Source organism: Hesperophylax consimilis, chromosome 4, assembly GCF_061612785.1.
Source record: "Hesperophylax consimilis isolate HC1 chromosome 4, BYU_Hcon_1.0, whole genome shotgun sequence".
Classification (NCBI taxonomy): Eukaryota; Metazoa; Arthropoda; class Insecta; order Trichoptera; family Limnephilidae; genus Hesperophylax; species Hesperophylax consimilis.
In genome coordinates, this window is record NC_142839.1 from 15,148,829 (window position 1) to 15,168,667 (window position 19,839).

Genomic DNA, 19,839 nt, shown 5'->3' on the forward strand with positions numbered 1-19,839 from the left:
ACACGGTGCTACTCGTCAGGGTGGCTGGAAGTCCACCCTCACACTACTGCCTGAGGATATACCGGAAACAACCTTTGTGCAGCATCTTCATAAAAATGAAGAATATTACGAAACATTGTCGCTAAGTAATGTTGGCGAAAAGAAACGACTCGCAAGGAAAGGGGTCGACAACCAGGCACATAATATGGCGCTGATGGAAAGCGAAATTAATGATGCCGCATTATCATCCGGAGGCGTATGGAGCCCCGGAAACACCATTCACGAGGACGATTCAAGATTTGTAAAAATAGTGAAATCTGTGAAAATTGTGAAATCTTTGAAAAATGTGAAAATTATGAATCTGCCGAGTGACATTTATCAGCAAATTAATGTACGTGAAATCAGAACACCGGTGGCACAAGAAGTGTATCAACACCTAATATTAATCAAACGAGAGAATGGAAATGCCTTTGTTCCACAAGAAAAAAGTGAACAAACTGTTTATGTTAAGCCTATAACGGCGCCCGAAGACACAAGCCATGAAAAAATAAACAATAATAACATGATTGCGCACGCGGCAGTTGTGCCTACAAAAAGTTTTGAAGAAATCTTCCAATATAAACAATGGAGAAAGTCAACTTGGTTCTTAGATACCGGACAAAGAATCGCCATTGCAGCGTAATTGAAATAAAGATTGTAATAAATAATAAGGAACCAGATAAGGTACAGATAAACCCAATAAAAAGAGTCACATGAGAGACAGTAATAACAATAACACTGATTCACGAACTTGAACTACAAACGAAAGAATTGTTTATTATAAACAAATACCTCACATGTAAACACTTGACATGTGGGTCACATAACCGAAGGCCGCCCGTTACTTAACAGGCGATTCGTTCATTCATTCTGCTGAAATATGAAAGCTGATTACTTTAACGATCACTTCATGCCGTCAAAAGATACGGATTTTTAATTGAAATTGAAGACAACATAGCAGTACCTCCCAACGACAGAAACTTCAACGAATATCTACACTTGGAAAATACCAACACACCTGCTGTGAAAACCATTGTTCTTCACACCTTAAGAAGATACCTTGCTGTCCGAGGAAACTATTTGGTGAAAAATACTTTTTCACGTTGGGGGTGTACCGGACAGCAGGCGGATGGACATAATCATTAAAATAATTAAGGAAATGAATATTTACTGTTATCATGCAATTAACGATGCCGAATCCCTTTTGAAGCTTATCACCGGACACGTATCATGTGTCAAATGGGATTTAACCGTAGTAATTAAAATTTGGTTATTTTTCTTGGTTCCTTAATGCTCTCATGCATCCTGTTTAGAGATAAGAATATTTGATGTACATTAACACGTGTTCAATTCGAACTCAATAAATATGCAAACAACTGCCACAATCAGTCAGTTGTCCGACGACATTCGCAAGTTGTGTTTCTTTGAAAATCCTTACCTAAGGTACCCCCGAGAGGAAAACCGGCATTTACAGTCAATGTCACTGGCGTAGGTGTCCAGTACAATTATTTTACTTTATTTTAAGCATATTCACATCGTATAATATGAATCAGTTGTTACTATCACATCGAGAAACGTCTGGACGCGAAACACAAAGCTGGTTGGTTGCTGGGAAGTAAATTATGAACATTTATGAAAGTGTCTTAACTAAATACTTAAACGAAATATTCGACTCTGAAATAGAACCGAATTTTTTTGCCGAATTTGGACTTCGCAAATTTGTTCATAACGTGGCGAGTAATTTGCGCTCCCATGTAAAAATGTCTATTCATTCAAAAGCAGATTTTACTTTTAAGAAGTAAATGGTGATATTATAATGCGAGATGCCTATTTACTGTCAGATTGATTTATTGACGAATCACAGTCAGCTTCACTCCCTTCGTTCTTCAACAGTTGATTTTACCCCTCGCCATTATCTTCTCGTCTATTAATTCCTATGTCTGTGCCCACTGTCCATAAAGTAGGTGGTTCGCGAATATTTGTTGTTCTAAAAATGGTGGGTCGAGGTACTACACAGTTTGGGAACCTCTGTACCAGACCATTAGCTCCAGACAGACTGGACTGCCTAGGTAAACTGCCTAGTTATTTAGTAATTTAGTTAATTATGATTTGGCGCCATCAATTAAAGAATAAAGTATGGAATTACATTCTCATAGGCAGTATTCAAGTAAATAATTTCAGGGTTCCATCGTGAAAAGGGAAAATTAAGATATTTTCCGCTAATCTATGAGGACATTCTTTCTTTAACAAGTTCGCCGACATAATGGTACTTAACACGGTTTAAATATGACTTTTTAATTTATCCATCTATTTATATAGATAGATATGTGTATCTGCAGTCTGTAGCGGGCGGGCGGCGCACGATGTCCTCATCGCATGGAACCAAATTTTGACGATACATAATATAATGAAATGAACACTTTTTATGATTGAAAATACTTTTTGAGGATTATCTTGATGTGAATTTAATGCATATTTTTTTTTTGCAACCACCGTTGACATAGTCGTGGGTTAAACTTGACTCTATTTGAAGTAATTTAAATGTTAACATTTTTTTGGTTGATTTTGAAGGTTCGTGTAATATAGTTTAATTTATATGTTTTTGTGTTTTTTTCTTTCTATATTTGCATGTAATTTTTTTTTTGTTTTTACATTTCATACTTTATAATTTTTTATGATCTCAAAAATAAAGAGTAAAAAAAAAATAATTAAAAACAAACCTGAAATATAGTTTGTACAGCTGGGTCCTCCGGGATACCAATATATAGAAAATATGTAATAAGAGGTTGCAAAATTTCAGTTTTTCCAATATTGTGTATCTTCAAAAAAAAGTGCAAGTAATATATGATTTTTTTGTTGTTGTTTGTTTCGAAAATAATAATAATATTTTTTTTTACTTGAATGCAGGTCTTGGTTCCAGATGGTCCAGGAGATAAACATATTATATTTAAAATGAGTTAACAAAAAATGGTTACTACGTAATGAAAGAAGTAATTAAAATAAATAAAAAAAAACACCTTTCTTGGTATTTAAAACTTTATACTATTTTACAAATCTTGCTTGTCCTACCTCTTCATGCATAAATTCAATCTACAGCATTCGAGTGTCCCCCTTATATTTCCTTAAAAATCTTATGATAATTTTTAGATTTTTTTGTTTTATATTTTTTCCTACCTATATTATAGTATTTAAGAATTAGTTTCCTTTTAAAATTCTTAAAATACACTATGTTCTTATTTATTCCACTTTACTTACCGAAATAACTTTACATAATGACTTAATTTATTTATAAAACTATCTGACCTTATCACGGGATACTCCAGTAAGGATACATTTATACTGTAAAAAAACTTCCAAGAATTAAACAAACATATAACATATTAGCGAGCATAAAAAAAATCACAAAAAAATAATTCTAACCCCTCCAGCATTTTGGGGTCATATATGACCGGGCGTCCATATTTTATAAAAATATTTTTATCTTTTTTTCTATAATAAATAATTATTCTTTCCAGTTTGCCTCAAATATTTATACTGGATGCCATAATTTCAAATTTTTTATTATATGGGATAAAAGTGAAGTTACAGTTTTCTTACAAATTCCCCAAACAAAATGAATGTGTTTTCGAAATATTGTGGGAGCCTTACAAAATCAAATGTGATTTTAGGCATACTCCCCCATAATGAATTATCATGTTTATTGACAAAAAATTTCAATAACTCGAGAATTCTGGTACCTACCTGAAAATGTTTATTAATTAATTAATATTTTTGAAAAGCGATAATTTTCATCTCTCCATAGAGATTAATTTGAAAAGTAAAATTGTTTCATCTATAGGTACCTACCTTTTGCTATTACTTGTCGCCATAGTACTATTACATCAAGGCTTGATACTAAATTGTAAAACCAATGGTTAATTTATAACTTGGACTTTTGTTAATTTCTTTAAATTCCAAATTACATTATATACTTGCTTAAATCATGTATTTTACATCACTTGTGTGTAGTGATGTATAAATTCCCGGGAATTTATTTCTGGGGAATATTACCGGGAATATTCCCGGGAATATTCCCGGGAATATTCCCCTGGACGCGGAATTTTGGGAATTTTGATTTTAACAACATAATACCTCAAAAGAATAATATTTATTAAATAAAAAATAAAATATACACACATATGGTACATATAGAGCAGGATAGATCCATAAAAAACTATTCCCATATATATATAGGAATAGGATCCAAGAGAAAAATAACAAAAAAACACCGATCAAAATTATTTTAAAGTGAGTAGTATCTCCATATAATTGTATACTGTACAGTATTAGTAGCTTATACAGGGTGTATCGGCACGTACCCGACAAATTTTAACCAGCGATTCCTTAGCATATATGGAGTAAAAAATGTTAACACTTTGCTGTTCGGTATCGTTTTTTTTTATAAAAAAATTTATTATTCATATTTTCACCACATGTCACCACTGTTTTATCCTTTGTCAAAGTTTGAAAACACATCTGGCAATATTTTATTCGAATTTCGTTGAATAATGTTGAATAATTCTACATTGCCGCGCTTTTACAATCACAAAGAAATGGCACGGCACCATTCGTCTCATTTTTAACTACTATTATTTAGTGTGTACGAAAGAGCGAAGACGCTTTTCGACATACTTGCTAATAACAGCTGTTGAACACGAAAAGCAATGCCAATGACAGTGATGGAGTGTGGAAATTTTTAATTTTTTTGTTTTTAATTGAAAAAAAAATGTTACCGGACAGCAAAGTGCTCATAACATTTTTTACTCCAAATGTGCTAAGGAATAGCTGGTTAAAGTTTGTCGGGTTAGGGCCGATACACCCTGTATACCCTTTATGTTAGTAAACGGTACATCAATCGTACAAAAATCAATCGTAAAACTGTAAAAATGACACAACTTCACAGATCGTTACTGTTCATCTGATGATACCGATTGGACACTGACACTATCAACTTCGCTTCCACTTTCACCTTCATATTCTTCTTCTTCTTCATCCGACCCGGACGAAGTTGTTGATGACTCAGGATTATCTACGTTTTCTTCTTCCTCAGCACAGTCAATTGGATGTTTGCGTTTGCGAGTACCAGATAGGTTTGAAACGTTATGATGCGAAGCACTCTGCTCATCCTTCGAAGAAAGGGTTTTCTTGGGAGCAACTTGAGAGCCTCTTTCAGAGGAAAGAGGTTTCCAATTGTGTGCCACAAATGTTATTTTCCCTACTCTTTGAGTTGTTAGACGATTCCTCCGTGTTGTATGAATGCGACTAAACATGCTAAAAGATCTCTCAGTGGCTGCTGAAGTAATGGGAGCAGTCAATATTCTAACCTGTGACAAATCAGAACATCCGCACATCCCCTTCCACCAGGTCACTGGCGTGATTTTATCGACACACTTCCATAGGAATGCCTTGCTCCATGATTCTTCTTTAGCCCTATAATTGGCTAAATCAACAAGAACATTTGCACTATCAACAGTCTCCACATGACTTGCTACTTGATCAATTAATTCAAGTGCTTCAAGTTGCTGTGCATGGCTTAGCAGATGTCCTTGGGAACCTGGATCTAGTAGGGCAGCAGCCAGATGTATTGGAGCAATAGCAAATTCTTTGCGCTGCACCGCCTTTTCCAGTATTTGCTTCTCTTCGGCATGTAACAGTAGAGACGCTGGAAGAGTTTTACTTAGACTGCTCTCAATATCCTCAAAAGCATACAATGCTTTGTGTGTTAGTGGATCGTCTCCCTCTAGCTGTGTAATCCAGGAAACAATCGGTCGCAGAACATCGGCTAATGATGTCACTCTTGTCCAGTAAACATCATCGTCCAACAGGCTGTTCTTCATGAGGTAAAGATGAGGCAGCTTCGTTTACTGCAAATGTTTGCAGGCTTACTTTACATGCTAACACTCTATAAAGCATCCAAAAGTGTAGAAACCATTTTATTAAAAATAAAATAAATTCCCCGTTTTCGGGAATCTATTTCAGGTCGGGGAATATTCCCGGGTCTACATCACTGCTTGTGTGTCAGACGCCATACAGAAGCTCCGGTTTGCCTGCACAGTTATGCCTGTGCAGGTCAAAATACGAATTTTCGTATTTTGCCGGTCGCCTGCACAGGTGATGATTAAGATAACTGCAGGGCTGGCCCTGCGCAGGCCAAATGCAGCAGTCCTTTCCAGGCGCTGACGTGCCAAGGCGCCAAGGAGCCAAGGAGCCAAGAAGTTGATAATACCTAACACCTAACACCTAACGGTCCTTGAGGTTTTAACTAGCGCTAGGCGCCATTTGGCTTAAGGCCAACTCTGGATCTGCGCGGTTATATCATCCACACGGTCATTGCGCAGGTGACCTGTGCGTGCAGACATACCGTACAAGTTTAACTGAGTGTCTGGAGCCTCAGAGCCGGCCTTAGTTAATTAGTTATCATTAAAAAATTCTTGATTGCTTCAAATGTATATTGATCTCTTGTTTAAATTGTTTCCAGGGACCATGATACCAAAGTCTGGGGGTGATTACGCCTACATCGGGGAAGCCTTTGGACCTCTGCCGGCCTTTCTATACCTGTGGGTCGCCCTCTTCGTGTTGGTGCCGACCGCTAATGCCATCACAGCCATCACCTTTGCTCAGTACATCCTGCAGCCCGCTTGGCCGGCCTGCGACCCGCCCTACGAAGCTGTCAGACTGCTTGCTGCTGTTATTACATGTAAATATTTCCGATTAATTATGTAAATATGTCATCTTAGCATTTAAGAAAAATGGTTTGGGTTGGTTGGAAGGTATTAGCATTTAGAAAAAAGCTTTTATACTTTTATGTTGTTAAATAGATGGAATATGAAGAGAAAAACTGATAGAAGTGTATTATGGGCATGTCCATGTGGTTGATTTAAGCTCAATTATTGATATTAACCAAGTCAGTTATCATCAATAATTGAGTTGTTTGACATTCCGTCCTCTCTGCCTACCCCTGCGGTAACCGAGTGATTGTTAGTTAGTTTTAAAATGATTTTTAAGGGAAAATAGTATGTGTGAACGGATAACTCATGAAAATGATAATTCAACACACCTTTTAAAAGCGATATAGGTAGGTTAGTCTATTTCAGTATATTGTTCGCCATGCTCTTCCAATTGGAATGTATGGTGAGCGATATGCTGAAATAGACCAAGCCATGAAAATAACGTTGTAAATAGTAGTCTGTCGCAGGCTTTAAAGTCATGAAAAGTGATGAAACAAAAAATAGGTCACATTTATATTTTAGTTTTTTCTCATCACTTTTAAAGACTTTTTAAAGGTGTGTTGAATTGTCATTGTTGTTATCATGGGACCGAATCATACCTTTACTCTTTAAATATATGATGTTTCGATTCAAAGTCCCCCTGTGTGTGGAACTTTTTCATTGATGTTCACAAGACAACCGGAGCACAGCCGATTGCAACCACTTGCATTATATGCTGCGATGTTTGCGTACAACGAGTTAAAAGTGCCAATCAGTTCATAATTATATTATGATTCTCTAACGAGTCATTTATTGCATGGTCTATATCAAAATAAAGTAATATTTGAACACGTGTGATGGGACGAGGTCATCCATTTACAAAGTGAATACATAGAAACTCTTTTACATTTGATCCAGAATGTATGTCACATAATCTAGGTGTTATTATCATGGCTTGTTTGTATTGCAACACATGTTTTTTGTAAATAATAAAAACATGTGGATTTAACTCACATGCTGACAAAATTAATGGGTTACCCACTTTTCTTTCATTTATTAATCTTGATTGTCTCTCTTTTTTTTTTAAACTTCACCTGTTGAAATGCTTCGATTAACTTGAGTGAACATAATATAAACAGGTGGCACAGAAGGGTCTTAACTATCCATAAACATTGGGGAATATATAACCTCACTGGTCGCTGGCTGAGTTACCTCGGCGTGGTGTGTTGTCGGCTGGCTAAGTCCTCCATCACAAGCAACATTTTTCCTCTCTGTGGTGGTAGTAGGAGATTTTCAAATATTGTCAGATTATTTGTAACACAAGAATCTTTTTCTTTCTTTAAAAAAAATAATAAATAAGTAAAATAACTCAATGTAAAATAGAATATATATATGTTACAGTCATCGTGATTAAATAGCTATTATACGTAATGACTAGTCATTATATATAATAACAAAATTGTTCAGACAATGTGATAAATTAATCACTTTATCCGGATACTATCCATAATATCGGGTCAAATTTAGCCAAAGTAATAAATACGGTCCAACTGACTTGTTACCCCCCTATCCTAACCTAACCTATAATAACCCAACATAACCTAACCTATCATAACCCAACCTAACCTAACCTAAGCTATAATAACCCAACCTAGTTTAAATTTACTTTATAAATTAAAGGCAAATTGAAATATAATTTTATAATAATTACCTTTATCTTACTGTTTTATTACTTTACCCAAGACTTCGAAGATATTATATAAAATTGCTAGTTAATGTGATTAATTCTGTGCCAATTATCACTTTGTCTAAATTGGGTAGACATTATAAATAATGGCTGGTTAGTATATATAATATCCGATATATTTTAATAAATATTTTCTTCTAATAAAATACTAGAAGAAAACAGTTCTTTAAAAGTTTGCAGTAAGTACTCAAATGTTGAGTATTGACATCATAAATTTGAATTAGCAGTTTAGCATTTTGAGGTTAACCATTTACTTAATTTAAAAATTGAAACAATATTGTAATTGTATTAGAAAAATATACAGTAAAAAATGTTATTCCGCAAATAGGATTTTAACACCGGAATGTCAGCTAACCGAGTCATTGCTGTAAGAACTGTAATATTACGGCAGCCTTTACATCATTATTCTTCTGATGTATTTGGTGTTTGAATTTGTAATTACATACTAATTATTAACATGCTGAGTTTTGTTCTCTAGAAGCCTTTCCATATTGCGAGCAAACAATAAAACCTACCCACCCAGTTAGCAGACGATCACGGTACTCAAATCATAGCTGGTGTAATATTTTATCACATGTTTTTCTAATGTTTATTACTTGTCATTAATATTTTTCAGTATTAATTATCATAATGGCAAGAAATGCATTACAAAAATCTTATCCTAAATGACCTTAATTAATCTGTAATCATTCAACAATATGTAATTATTTAAAAATAAGCAATTTAATTAATTACTGTTAGTTTCATTATCGTTTATTTATTATCCAATATCTTCTCATAGCACCAAACTTTTTTGTCTGTCTAAATTTTAGTAACAATATTATACATCTTATTTACAAAGTCTTCGTGTTTCGCATTCTTACTGTGCTGTTTACAATACACATTTTGTTTTATTTATAGAAACAAACAGTTTTATTTACAGAATAACGTAAAACAAAACAGTAAATAAGACGCTTCCACAAAAACAATCTCTTTCTCAATAATGTTGATAGGTAAATAGAACAGTATATTATCATGGTATGAATGTACATGTCCCAGAGTGAAAGATTCTCTCAGTATTACCCTGGTGAAAGACTAACATTCTGAATTGAAAATTTGCTTGAAATGACTTAAGCCGTGTTTGGTAACCAGGTCTGAATAGCCAGGTACTTACTGATCTTCCTCTACCCATTATCTTAACCTCTCCGATATCTTCAAACTCACAACATACCTCAATTGGGAATGCCATGGTCCCCTGGCTCCAGACGGCTGGAATCAGTTAGGACTCTTGTCCAGTAAAATAATTCATCATACCATGTATTGATAATAAGGAGGGGGGAGAAGAAACGCGGAATAGGTAGAAAGAATAGGGGGGAGGATGCAAGTATTCATTATATGAGGTTATTATGTGCATGCACTCTACCATATATGTTACAAAAACATTGTTAGGATAACAGTATTTGTATTACAATAACGGGTTATTTCTATTTTCCAGGTCTGCTCACAGTAATAAACTGCTACAATGTGAAGTTGGTGACTAGAGTGCAGGACATTTTCACAGCCACCAAGATCTTTGCACTTCTCATCATCGTGTTTGCTGGAATATATTACTTGGCGTGTGGAAATGTAGAAACTTGGGATGCACCAATGGCCGGTTCACAAACTTCTCCAGGGTTTCTTGCTCTGGCTTTTTACTCTGGATTGTTCTCTTACTCTGGGTGGAACTATCTCAATTTTGTAACAGAAGAACTTAAAGATCCTTACAAGTAAGTCAAATATACTTGTCTACCGTGGAATAAAGAATGACGCTAGAAATGCCTTCAAATTGGTTTGAATCGAAAGCTGTAGTGTCGATGTTTTTTTTGTCTCATTCTCTCTTACAGCGAATTCGCTGAATAACTAATACACATTAGAAATGCCTTCCATGTAGATTTGAATGGATACCAACGTCGCCGCTGATTTAGTATCTTTTGTCTCTTTTTAACACTTGCCTGACATTGTATATCGCCATCCCATTTGAATTTTATAATGATGGAGAAACATATTACCGTATATGAAATTTAAGCAAAGAAAGCCATACTTTTGGAAAATGAAACACTCTCCTTGTGGTATTTCTTTTGTTCTTCTTCTTTTTATGCGCTTACCAAATAATATTAGGATATACTAGACGTATTAATACAGTCATTAAGTTCTTGCTTTGAAAGATTATTTTAGAGTTTGTCACTAACCCATTTGATGCCAGTCGATTATGCAAATATGTCCCTCCAGTGGCACTTGCAAATTGCAGGGTAATTACTACAACTAAGTATTTTCTAAACTAGTTTCTTCAAGTTACACACAAATCCATAACCCATGTGTTTCTACATTACAGATACGCCCATGTAGATATGCCAAAAACACATAATATGTGTTGTGGAATAAACGGGCGAGGAAATAAGTGTATAGTTTTATGTGTAACTAGATAAAGCTGATTTCAGAGTTATAGTTAATAATAATAATAATAATAATAATTGGATAATTTGTAGAGCGCCGTTTTTGTGAAAAATCACCTCAAGGGCGCTGTACAATTTATTTCCTAGGATCTACATTTGTTATTTAGAAATGATACCAAAACATACTTACCTGGCAAGTCACTTCCAACAAACACACTTATATTAAAAAGTTTATGCTTATAAAAGATAGAACTGCACGCAGAGGACACTATATCAAAAAACACTGGTCGTCGCATGATCTTAAGTCTGCTATAGTTTTTATTTTAATTTAAATGTATTTTAACTGTCTTAAAAGCCTACAAATTGTTAGTTTGTTATCATTTTTATTTATTTATTTATTTATGAAATTATGGATACGACTGTCTGAAAAGGTGCGTTTTAAGTTTAGACCTAAATTCTGTCGAGTCTGCGATCATTCTCAAATCATGTGGCAGTCCATTCCAGGCTTTAGGTCCTGACACGGCAAAAGCACGCTCACCGAACTTAGTATCTGGTGTGCGCTTTGGTTCCTTCAACCTTCCGATAGCTGATGACGTTGCTGACCTAAGGGTTGACTGTCGGGAGTTGGAATCTTCTGGAATACACAATTCTGATAAATAAGCCGGAGCCATTCCGTTAAGTGACTTAAATACCATCCAGCATACCTTGAACTGGATTCTTTCAGGACATTTGAGCCAGTGCAGATTTTTGAGATGCTCTGAAATGTGGGAGTATTTAGATACTCCGGTGATAAGCCTTGCCGCGGCGTTGAAAACGGATTGTAATTTGTTGATTTGACATTTAGGGAGACTTGCATATATTCCGTTGCAATAATCTAGACGTGAAACAACATAGGAATTGACTAGCAATTTAGTCGCCTCTGTTGGCAGGTTTCTCCGCACTGCTTTAATTTGCCTTAATTGAAAGAACCCCGTGCTTACAGTTCTGTTCACCTGAGTTTTAAGGGAAAAATTAGCATCCAGATTGACACCCAGTAATTTGATGCACGTTTTTGGAGTGATGTCACTTCCGGAAATGGTTATTGGGGAGTTTTCAATGTTATGCTGACGTCTGCTTGTAGCAGTCCACAGAAACTCAGTCTTTGTGGGATTCAGTTTCAATCTATTTGAGGTCATCCAGCGAGTAATTGCTTCTATACACTCAGTTATACGAATTTTTAGACTGTTTATTTCTTCTGGTAAGCAGTAAAAGTAAACTTGCTGGTCATCAGCGTAGCAGTGAGATAGAAGGCCGAATGATTCTATTATTTTAGCGACATCATTTGTGAAGAGGATGAAGAGTAGTGGACCCAGAACGGACCCTTGGGGTACCCCAGATGAAAGGGTTGCATAATTTGATTGGTTTTTTCCTACTTTTACGGCTTGTAAACGGTTGGCCAGGTACGATGTCAGCCAGGTCTTAACATCGCAGTTTAAACCAAATGATTCATCTAATCGTTTAATAAGAAAGTCATGGTCAATCGTGTCAAATGCAGCACTCATGTCCAAGACTGAAAGAAGTGCCAGTTTACCCGACTCAATGGCAGTAGTTATGTCCGACAAAACACGTAGTAACCCGGTTTCTGTGGAGTGGAACCGTCTGTATGCAGATTGGTATTTAGTTAATAATTCATTTGAATTTAAGTGACATATGACCTGTGAGGCAGCGATTTTTTCTAATATTTTTGATATAAAAGGCAGATTTGAAACAGGTCGGTAATTTGAAAGATCTTCAGCGTCCAGTTGTGGTTTTTTTAATAATGGAGTTACGATAGCTGATTTAAGGGATTTTGGAAAGTCACCCGTGCTAAGTGACTTATTGAAAAGATGAACTAAAAAGGGAGCAATTTCATTGCAACACTTTTTCAGTAGCCACGTTGGAATAGGGTCGAGCGAACACTGCTTGTTCGGTGAAGTAAGAATTAATTTCCTTACTTCTTCTAGGGATGTAGGTTTGAAGGCAGAAAGGTTTTCTCTATTGCATTTAGTAAAATACGGTGGTGGAGCGTAGGTTGTTAGGGCTCGTATTGACTCAATTTTGTCAAGGAAAAACTTGGAGAAGATTTCCGGAGCTATGTCGATTGTATTTGGTGCATGGACATCAGCAATGACTGTCTTAACCGAGTTCCAAAGACTACGTGGATTTTGACGCTCTGAAGTGATCCTATTTGTCCAATATTCAGACCTTTTTGAACGGATTAAGATCGTGTACTCTTTTTGAGCCTGTATCCAATCGTTCCGTGATGTAACCCCCGAGTGTCTGTAGGACCTCTCCAATTTACGCATCAATCTCTTCTGGCTCCGACATTCTTCGTCAAACCAGGCATCAGATTTTCGTAGACGCCGAGTTTTTGTAGAAATTGGAGCATATGTATTTAAAAGGGTTGAAAGGATGGTGTTATAATCTGCTGCTAGTTTGGTTGGCGACTCTGTTTCCCATGCGCTATGTGTACAGAGCGGAGAAGCTTTTAGTTCTGACAGGAAGTCGTCAAAGTTAAAACCGCGCCATGCTCTTGATGTGATAGTAACGTAAGGAATTTTAGGTGGGTTAAAATCGATTTCTGCGCGAATAAGTCGATGGTCTGATAGTCCTACATCCACACTATCCGCTACCAGAAACGGACCGCTTGACTTTGAGATAAAAATGTCCAAAGTTCCGCCAGCATCGTGAGTTGGGGAATTAACCCATTGACGGCATCCGAAGCAGTCTAATAAATCAGTGAATTTAAGAGTATTTGGTGATTCTAGACGCTCTAAGTGAATGTTAATGTCACCTGTTATGAAAATATTATCGGAAAGTCCCACAACCCGCTCGAGAAAACACGAAAATTCATTAAAAAAGTCCAAAGTGATTTGTTTTGAACCAGGCCGGTATAGGGTAAATAAAATGAATGATGCTCCTGCAGACGAAACTCGGCATCCCAAGTGCTCAAAGGTTCGGTATGCACCAATTGACACCCTTGTTAAACGCAAGCCCTGGCGACCTAAAATCACGATACCCCCGTGATTTACGCTAGCGATGTTGTCATCCCGAGAAATTGTTGCTTTAGGTCGGGCTTCTTCTAGCACGACATAACCTAAAGCTCGGAGTCTCTTTATTGAAAAAGAGTCACTATTTTCGTGCCAAGTCTCAGTTATGGCCAGGACATGAAGATTCTGTTCGTTGAAAACCTCCCCTACCTCCTCTATCTTGTTATTGAGAGATCTAACATTCCAGGATCCTATACCTAGTTGACGGCTCTTAAAGTTGGCATGCCGTTGTATACAAGCATTAACTGTGTTATATTCTCTCTCCGGAATCGGGAGAATTTGAGTTGCTACTTTTCCCTGTTCTTTTGTTAGCGGTGACGTAACTATTTCGATGCTGTGTTCCAGATGTTTTTTCCTACTGCGTCCAGCTCTGCAACCACGAAACCTAATTTTACGGGTAGTTGTTTTAGTAATAACGCGTCCAAGGTTATACAGCGATATCTTTGCAGCTATTGCAGGGTCCAAATAGACACTTACACTATTAAGTCTGAGTAGTGTGGCCCGGTCATATACGACATTGTTTACAACCATCATAGCCCAAAGGATACCCTCATAAATCACTTACACGCACTTGAAACTGTTCACTAGTCTATCACCGTGCACATGTGGTAAGCATTTAAAACCGACGACCGATGTTTTGCCTTTCACTGTGCACTTTTTGGATAACGTGGCAGATTTGAACTAAAAATATGTAAAACTTTATATTAAAACTTGAATTAAGCCCGAAGGGGCTACAGAAAAATTATTTTACTTTTATACACGTAAACTAAAACTTAATGCGGTTATTTTATGCTAAATTTACACCTGGAAAATTGAGGACTTCCCAGGATTTCAAAAATAAACTCGGAGCGCTTCCAAAAAGCAGCCGGCAGCCCCGAAGAGCGCCCGAACGTAGTAATTACCCCACAAATAATATCTTCATGCATTTTATTAAAAAAAAATAATATAAATATGTGTGTAGGGGAAATGGCTGTAAAGGTTAACAATTAACCCTTCAGGTATATTGACCGTTACATTTCTTAAAGATACTGTCAGAAAGTCGGAGAATTTGTGTGTATTTCCCCTTCTAAATAAAATCCAAATAAATGCTCAAAATGAAAACAGTCAAAACATACTTATTTATCTTTTTTTTCTTTCAGAAATTTGCCCAAAGCCATCCTTATATCCATGCCCCTCGTGACCATTATCTATGTGATCACAAATGTGGCCTACTTCTCTGTATTATCACGAGATGAGATATTGTCTTCTAACGCCGTGGCTGTGACATTTGCCGACAAGATGCTCGGAGGGATGTCGTGGTGCATGCCATTCTTCGTGGCTTGTTCTACGTTTGGATCCCTCAACGGTGCTATTTTTGCATCATCCCGGTTGTTCTTTGTTGGAGCGAGGAACGGACATTTAGTTCAAGCCATTGCATTGATCGACATCAAAAGGTTTACTCCGGTTCCTTCACTTGTATTCATGGTAAGCTCTTATTTATGTTATTAAATAATGCCGTTAATGAATAAAATGAATACAATTGATATAAAAAGCGAGGAAACAAAAAACATTACAGTGACAACAAAAAGATGGCTTAAAGAACAAAAGGCAATATTAAAAGTAATATAACATAAAATGATAAAACATATAAACATAATGCACAACGCCATTACAATAGACACATCATTATATACAACCGTACCTCATAGAAGGTACCATAATTTTCATTAACGCCTTGATTATTGTATTTTATTTAATTTCACCTGATTTTTAATTTATTGTATTTTCAATTTATAATTTAACTTCATATGATCATTTTTTTTAAAATTATTAAATTATTAAATGGAGGCCGGGTAAAGCACCCAGTGACGCCATATAAAGTATTCTGCCTAATAAAATACAATTTTAACACATACAAAATACAAATAGGTACTACAGATAGAAAATTAACGGATATCTGTACATGTAAGCAATGGAACCGTATATGTACATTATATTAGAGAGAAGGAAGGCAAAATTTTAATAAAGTATTATATTTTTGAAAAGAACAGGAAGTAAACAGTAAATATGTAGTTCAAAAAAATTACTTAATTACTTTTACGGTTCCATTCTTTTTACGAGAAATGCATTTCCAGAATCTTCACTCTGCCTTGACAAGAATACTGTTAGTGCTAGTTGGAACTAAGACGAGAAGACACTGAGCTTTGGCACTCTTCTCCCTTCCCTCTTGTCCTTTATTTTATTGCGGTTATTTTGCTCCAAAAACTTTCAAAATAGATACAGACAATATTTTGAAATTATTTACTATTTGTAAATGAATTTATTTTATTGCATTTGTCCAATTGCAGCATTATACAATCCAATTTTAACCAGACTTCTTTATTTTTTTCAGTGTATTTTGACATTGGTGCTCCTGGTAATTCGAGACGTTTATGTTTTGATAAACTACGTCAGCTTCGTGGAGGCATTCTTTACGTTGCTGTCAGTTAGCGGCTTGCTGTGGATGCGACGAACCAAACCCAATCTTCCAAGGCCAATCAAAGTCAACCTCTGTCTTCCAATTGTGTTCTTCATCATCTGCACCTTCCTGGTCACCTTCCCATGCTACGTGTCTCCGTATGAAGTGGGAGTCGGTCTCGCCTTTATTATTGCGGGCATTCCAGTTTATTTTGTTACTATTTATTGGAAAAACAAGCCAATGTGGCTTGTAAAAACATCAAACTCTTTCAATCTTATGTGTGCTAAAATGTTCATGTGTATCCCGGAAGATGGAAAAGACTATTGATCAATTTGGTGCTGACAGACCATGATTAATGTGTTCATTTTTTAATCAACTTTGAAAGATGTCATTTTGTGAAATCCAAATAAAGACACGGTGCTTTAGCGCCTTAGAAGACGCCTCGTAAAGACTTTTCAAAAAGAAACAGCCTGTTCATAAAAACACGCACCAAATCCAAATTTGAAGTAATTGCTGTGAATTCTGTTTAAGCGTACTTTAAGAACCTACTGTGAACATCTAATTAAATACTAAGTTACTGTGTACGCGGTAGATTGTAATATTATTTAGTGGAAGACTTTTGTATAATGAATAGAACTTTACGGAGGTATATCAGTAAGGTTTGCTTTTAAGCTTGTTGAAGAATGTGAGTAAAGAAAAGTTGTGAACTCAATAGGGGTATTGGAGATGATCTACATAGAATGCATTTAATCATTACGATGGTTTCCGTGGGTTAATATGTTGTGCATTTAAAAACATTCCTTCATGATATAATACATAAACAAATCATTTTACACGACTTATTTACTTGTAATTATATTTGCTTACATCCTACAGTTGTCCAGACTATCATAGTATTTGCTTTACACTTAATGTTATGTGAAATTCTTCCACGGCATCTCTCTTTCCTTTGCCTTTCGATGTTTAGGCAGATTGATCATAAATTATTGTGTATGCTTCGGGCTTTGTTATGCTGGCAGTTAATGCTTTTCTATTTAGGACGGCTTAGGATCTACCCAGGGGGTATAACTCAAATTGGAAACGAAATATTGTGACGTCATATGATTGCCTAACTATATCCATTATATTTATTCCATAGAGTTTCAGAGTTTTTCATTGGTGTAAAGTATAATAAGTAGGTTCCGAATGAGTATTTTACTGTCTATATTTTGGCATATCTATGGTTTTTTAGGTCCAATTCGTTTCATACAAAAAGCCCGAAGATATCGATCTAGTGAGTGGTTTATTTATGTATCCAACTCTCTTGAAATTATTTAGCATGGTGTTCAAATGCAAGCAGAGGTAGTTTGTATTCTGCAACATGAGTGTATTTCTACAGCATTAATTTAATAGTAAATTAGCATGTGCATTACAGGAATTGAACCCACGTCAATAAATATATAATCAGGCAAGAGCACATTGTTTAATATTCATGTTCTAACTCCCAAATTTTCTTATACAGGGAGACGTGACTTAAATTTTACACACTACACTAATGAGAAAATACGAAATTTGGATGCATTTTGTGTGCATGCATGCACACAAACATGAATCTCTTGAAATAATGTTCAATTTTTTTAGACTAATTATTGTAAAATACTGTGCCTTTGACAAGAGTTATTTAATTATATGCATATTTGATTAATATTTTTTAGTTATCGCTTTTTATAATATTCATTCTATTGTTGTAACAAAATGTGCCTTCATTGTTTTAAAAATAAGTAAGGTAGAACTGTTAATAAGTACATATTTATCATACATGATGGGCATAGACTGCATAATTGTGTGTTATATTATATTCTGTGAATGCTCATATATGTTTTCTTTAATGTCATCATGTCTATGGAGAAACGAAGTCAATTTTTAAGTATATCTATTTGAATTTTGATTTTGTTTTCTTGATTGAATGAATGAAACGGGATGTTGGAAGTAGAAATAACCCACTTCGTAACGGCTGATCGAGCTAAAACTGGGCAGATAGACTCGTTATCAATGACAATACATTCAACCAACTTTTGGTGGCACTCACGCACCTACACACGCGCACACACACTCATACCTCTGAACTTGGTTAACATTATAAAAATTTACAGCGGTTAATGTACAAAATAAATCGCTGTACCATCCAATTATGACGGCCGGCGTGGTCTAGTGGTATACGCTTTTGACTACAGATCCGAAGGTCGCGGGTTCGAACCCGGCGTGCGCAAATAAATTTTATTTGATTAATTTGTGTTATTTCACAATTAATTAATTTAAAATAATATATAGTATATTTGCGGCACGTTCCAGAGTGGAAGATACTCTCAGTATCGCCCTGGTGTAAGACCACCATTCAGAATTGAAACGTTGCTTGAAATGGCTTTAGCCGTGTTTGGTGACCAGATCTGAATAGCCAGGTACTTCCCCACCTTCCTCTTCCCCATCTCCCTCCCCTCCCCAATACCCTCAGCCTCACATCATACCCCAATTGGGGATGCCATAGTCTCACTGGCTCCAGACGGGAGCAGTTGGGACTCTTGTGCGGTAATACTGTAAAAAAAAAAAAAAAAAAAAGGATTTTATTGCGCGGTTCACTCATTTTAGTCAATACCTGGGGAGGAAGGTTCAATCCTCAGTCAAACCAAAAAAAAATAATTTATGTTTAAATACGTCTATTAATAAAAATAGATGTATAAAAGTAGTACATATTTTTAGTAAAATTTGTACTTTGAACACATTCCATGAATTCGTCCAAATTTTTATTTTTTTTTCCAATTACACATTTGCTCAGTTCCATTTTGGCCTCATTTTTCGGTTCTTTTGCCTTCTTCTAATTCGAGATGTTTGTGTTTTGTTAAATTTTGCTTCGTGAAGGTATTCTTTGCATTGCTGCTGTCAGTTGCGAACCTAAAAGTTTTTGTTTCAAAATGTTTTATTCTTGGACTTGTTTCAAAATATTACCTTTACTATTGTGCTTTACATGACATATCAAAGTTTGCAATGATAGATTTAAGCTGTGAGACTTTTAGTGCACTCTAGGTGTGCTAGTAGATTGGTTAATTTTTTAGTTGACGTCGACTTGCGAAACCCGTTCTGGAGATTTCTGCTCATTCTAATACATCCACAAAAAGTGCTTGAAGTAAATTGAAAATAAGTACATCATTAATATACATGTATAATTATGTTGATGTTTCGCCCAAAAGGTATATTCAAATTGTTTCAAACACGTGACATCTACAGATTTCCAAAATATTCCGAAGCAGGTTTTGCAAGTTGACTCAGTTATTTCAAAGTACAGGGTTCTAATATTATGTACCTACATACCCATTCATTTATCATTTACACATTTAAATTAATGTTACACGTTAAAAAAATATTTTTTTCAAACTTT

General features: G+C 35.6%; 1 protein-coding gene across 2 annotated transcripts in view; it reads left to right on the top strand.

The window, feature by feature from the left end:
• The window catches only part of mnd (L-type amino acid transporter minidiscs), a 44,053-nt gene extending 25,458 nt beyond the window's left edge, over window positions 1-18,595 (top strand). For both annotated transcript variants that reach the window (XM_089631248.1, XM_089631249.1), the window contains exons 3-6: window positions 6,536-6,754; window positions 9,986-10,256; window positions 15,130-15,454; window positions 16,362-18,595. In XM_089631248.1, coding sequence (XP_089487374.1) covers window positions 6,536-6,754; window positions 9,986-10,256; window positions 15,130-15,454; window positions 16,362-16,754 — 1,208 coding nt within the window. In that variant the 3' untranslated portion in view covers window positions 16,755-18,595. The remainder of the gene's footprint in view (window positions 1-6,535; window positions 6,755-9,985; window positions 10,257-15,129; window positions 15,455-16,361) is intronic.
• The last annotated feature ends 1,244 nt before the right edge of the window (window positions 18,596-19,839 follow it).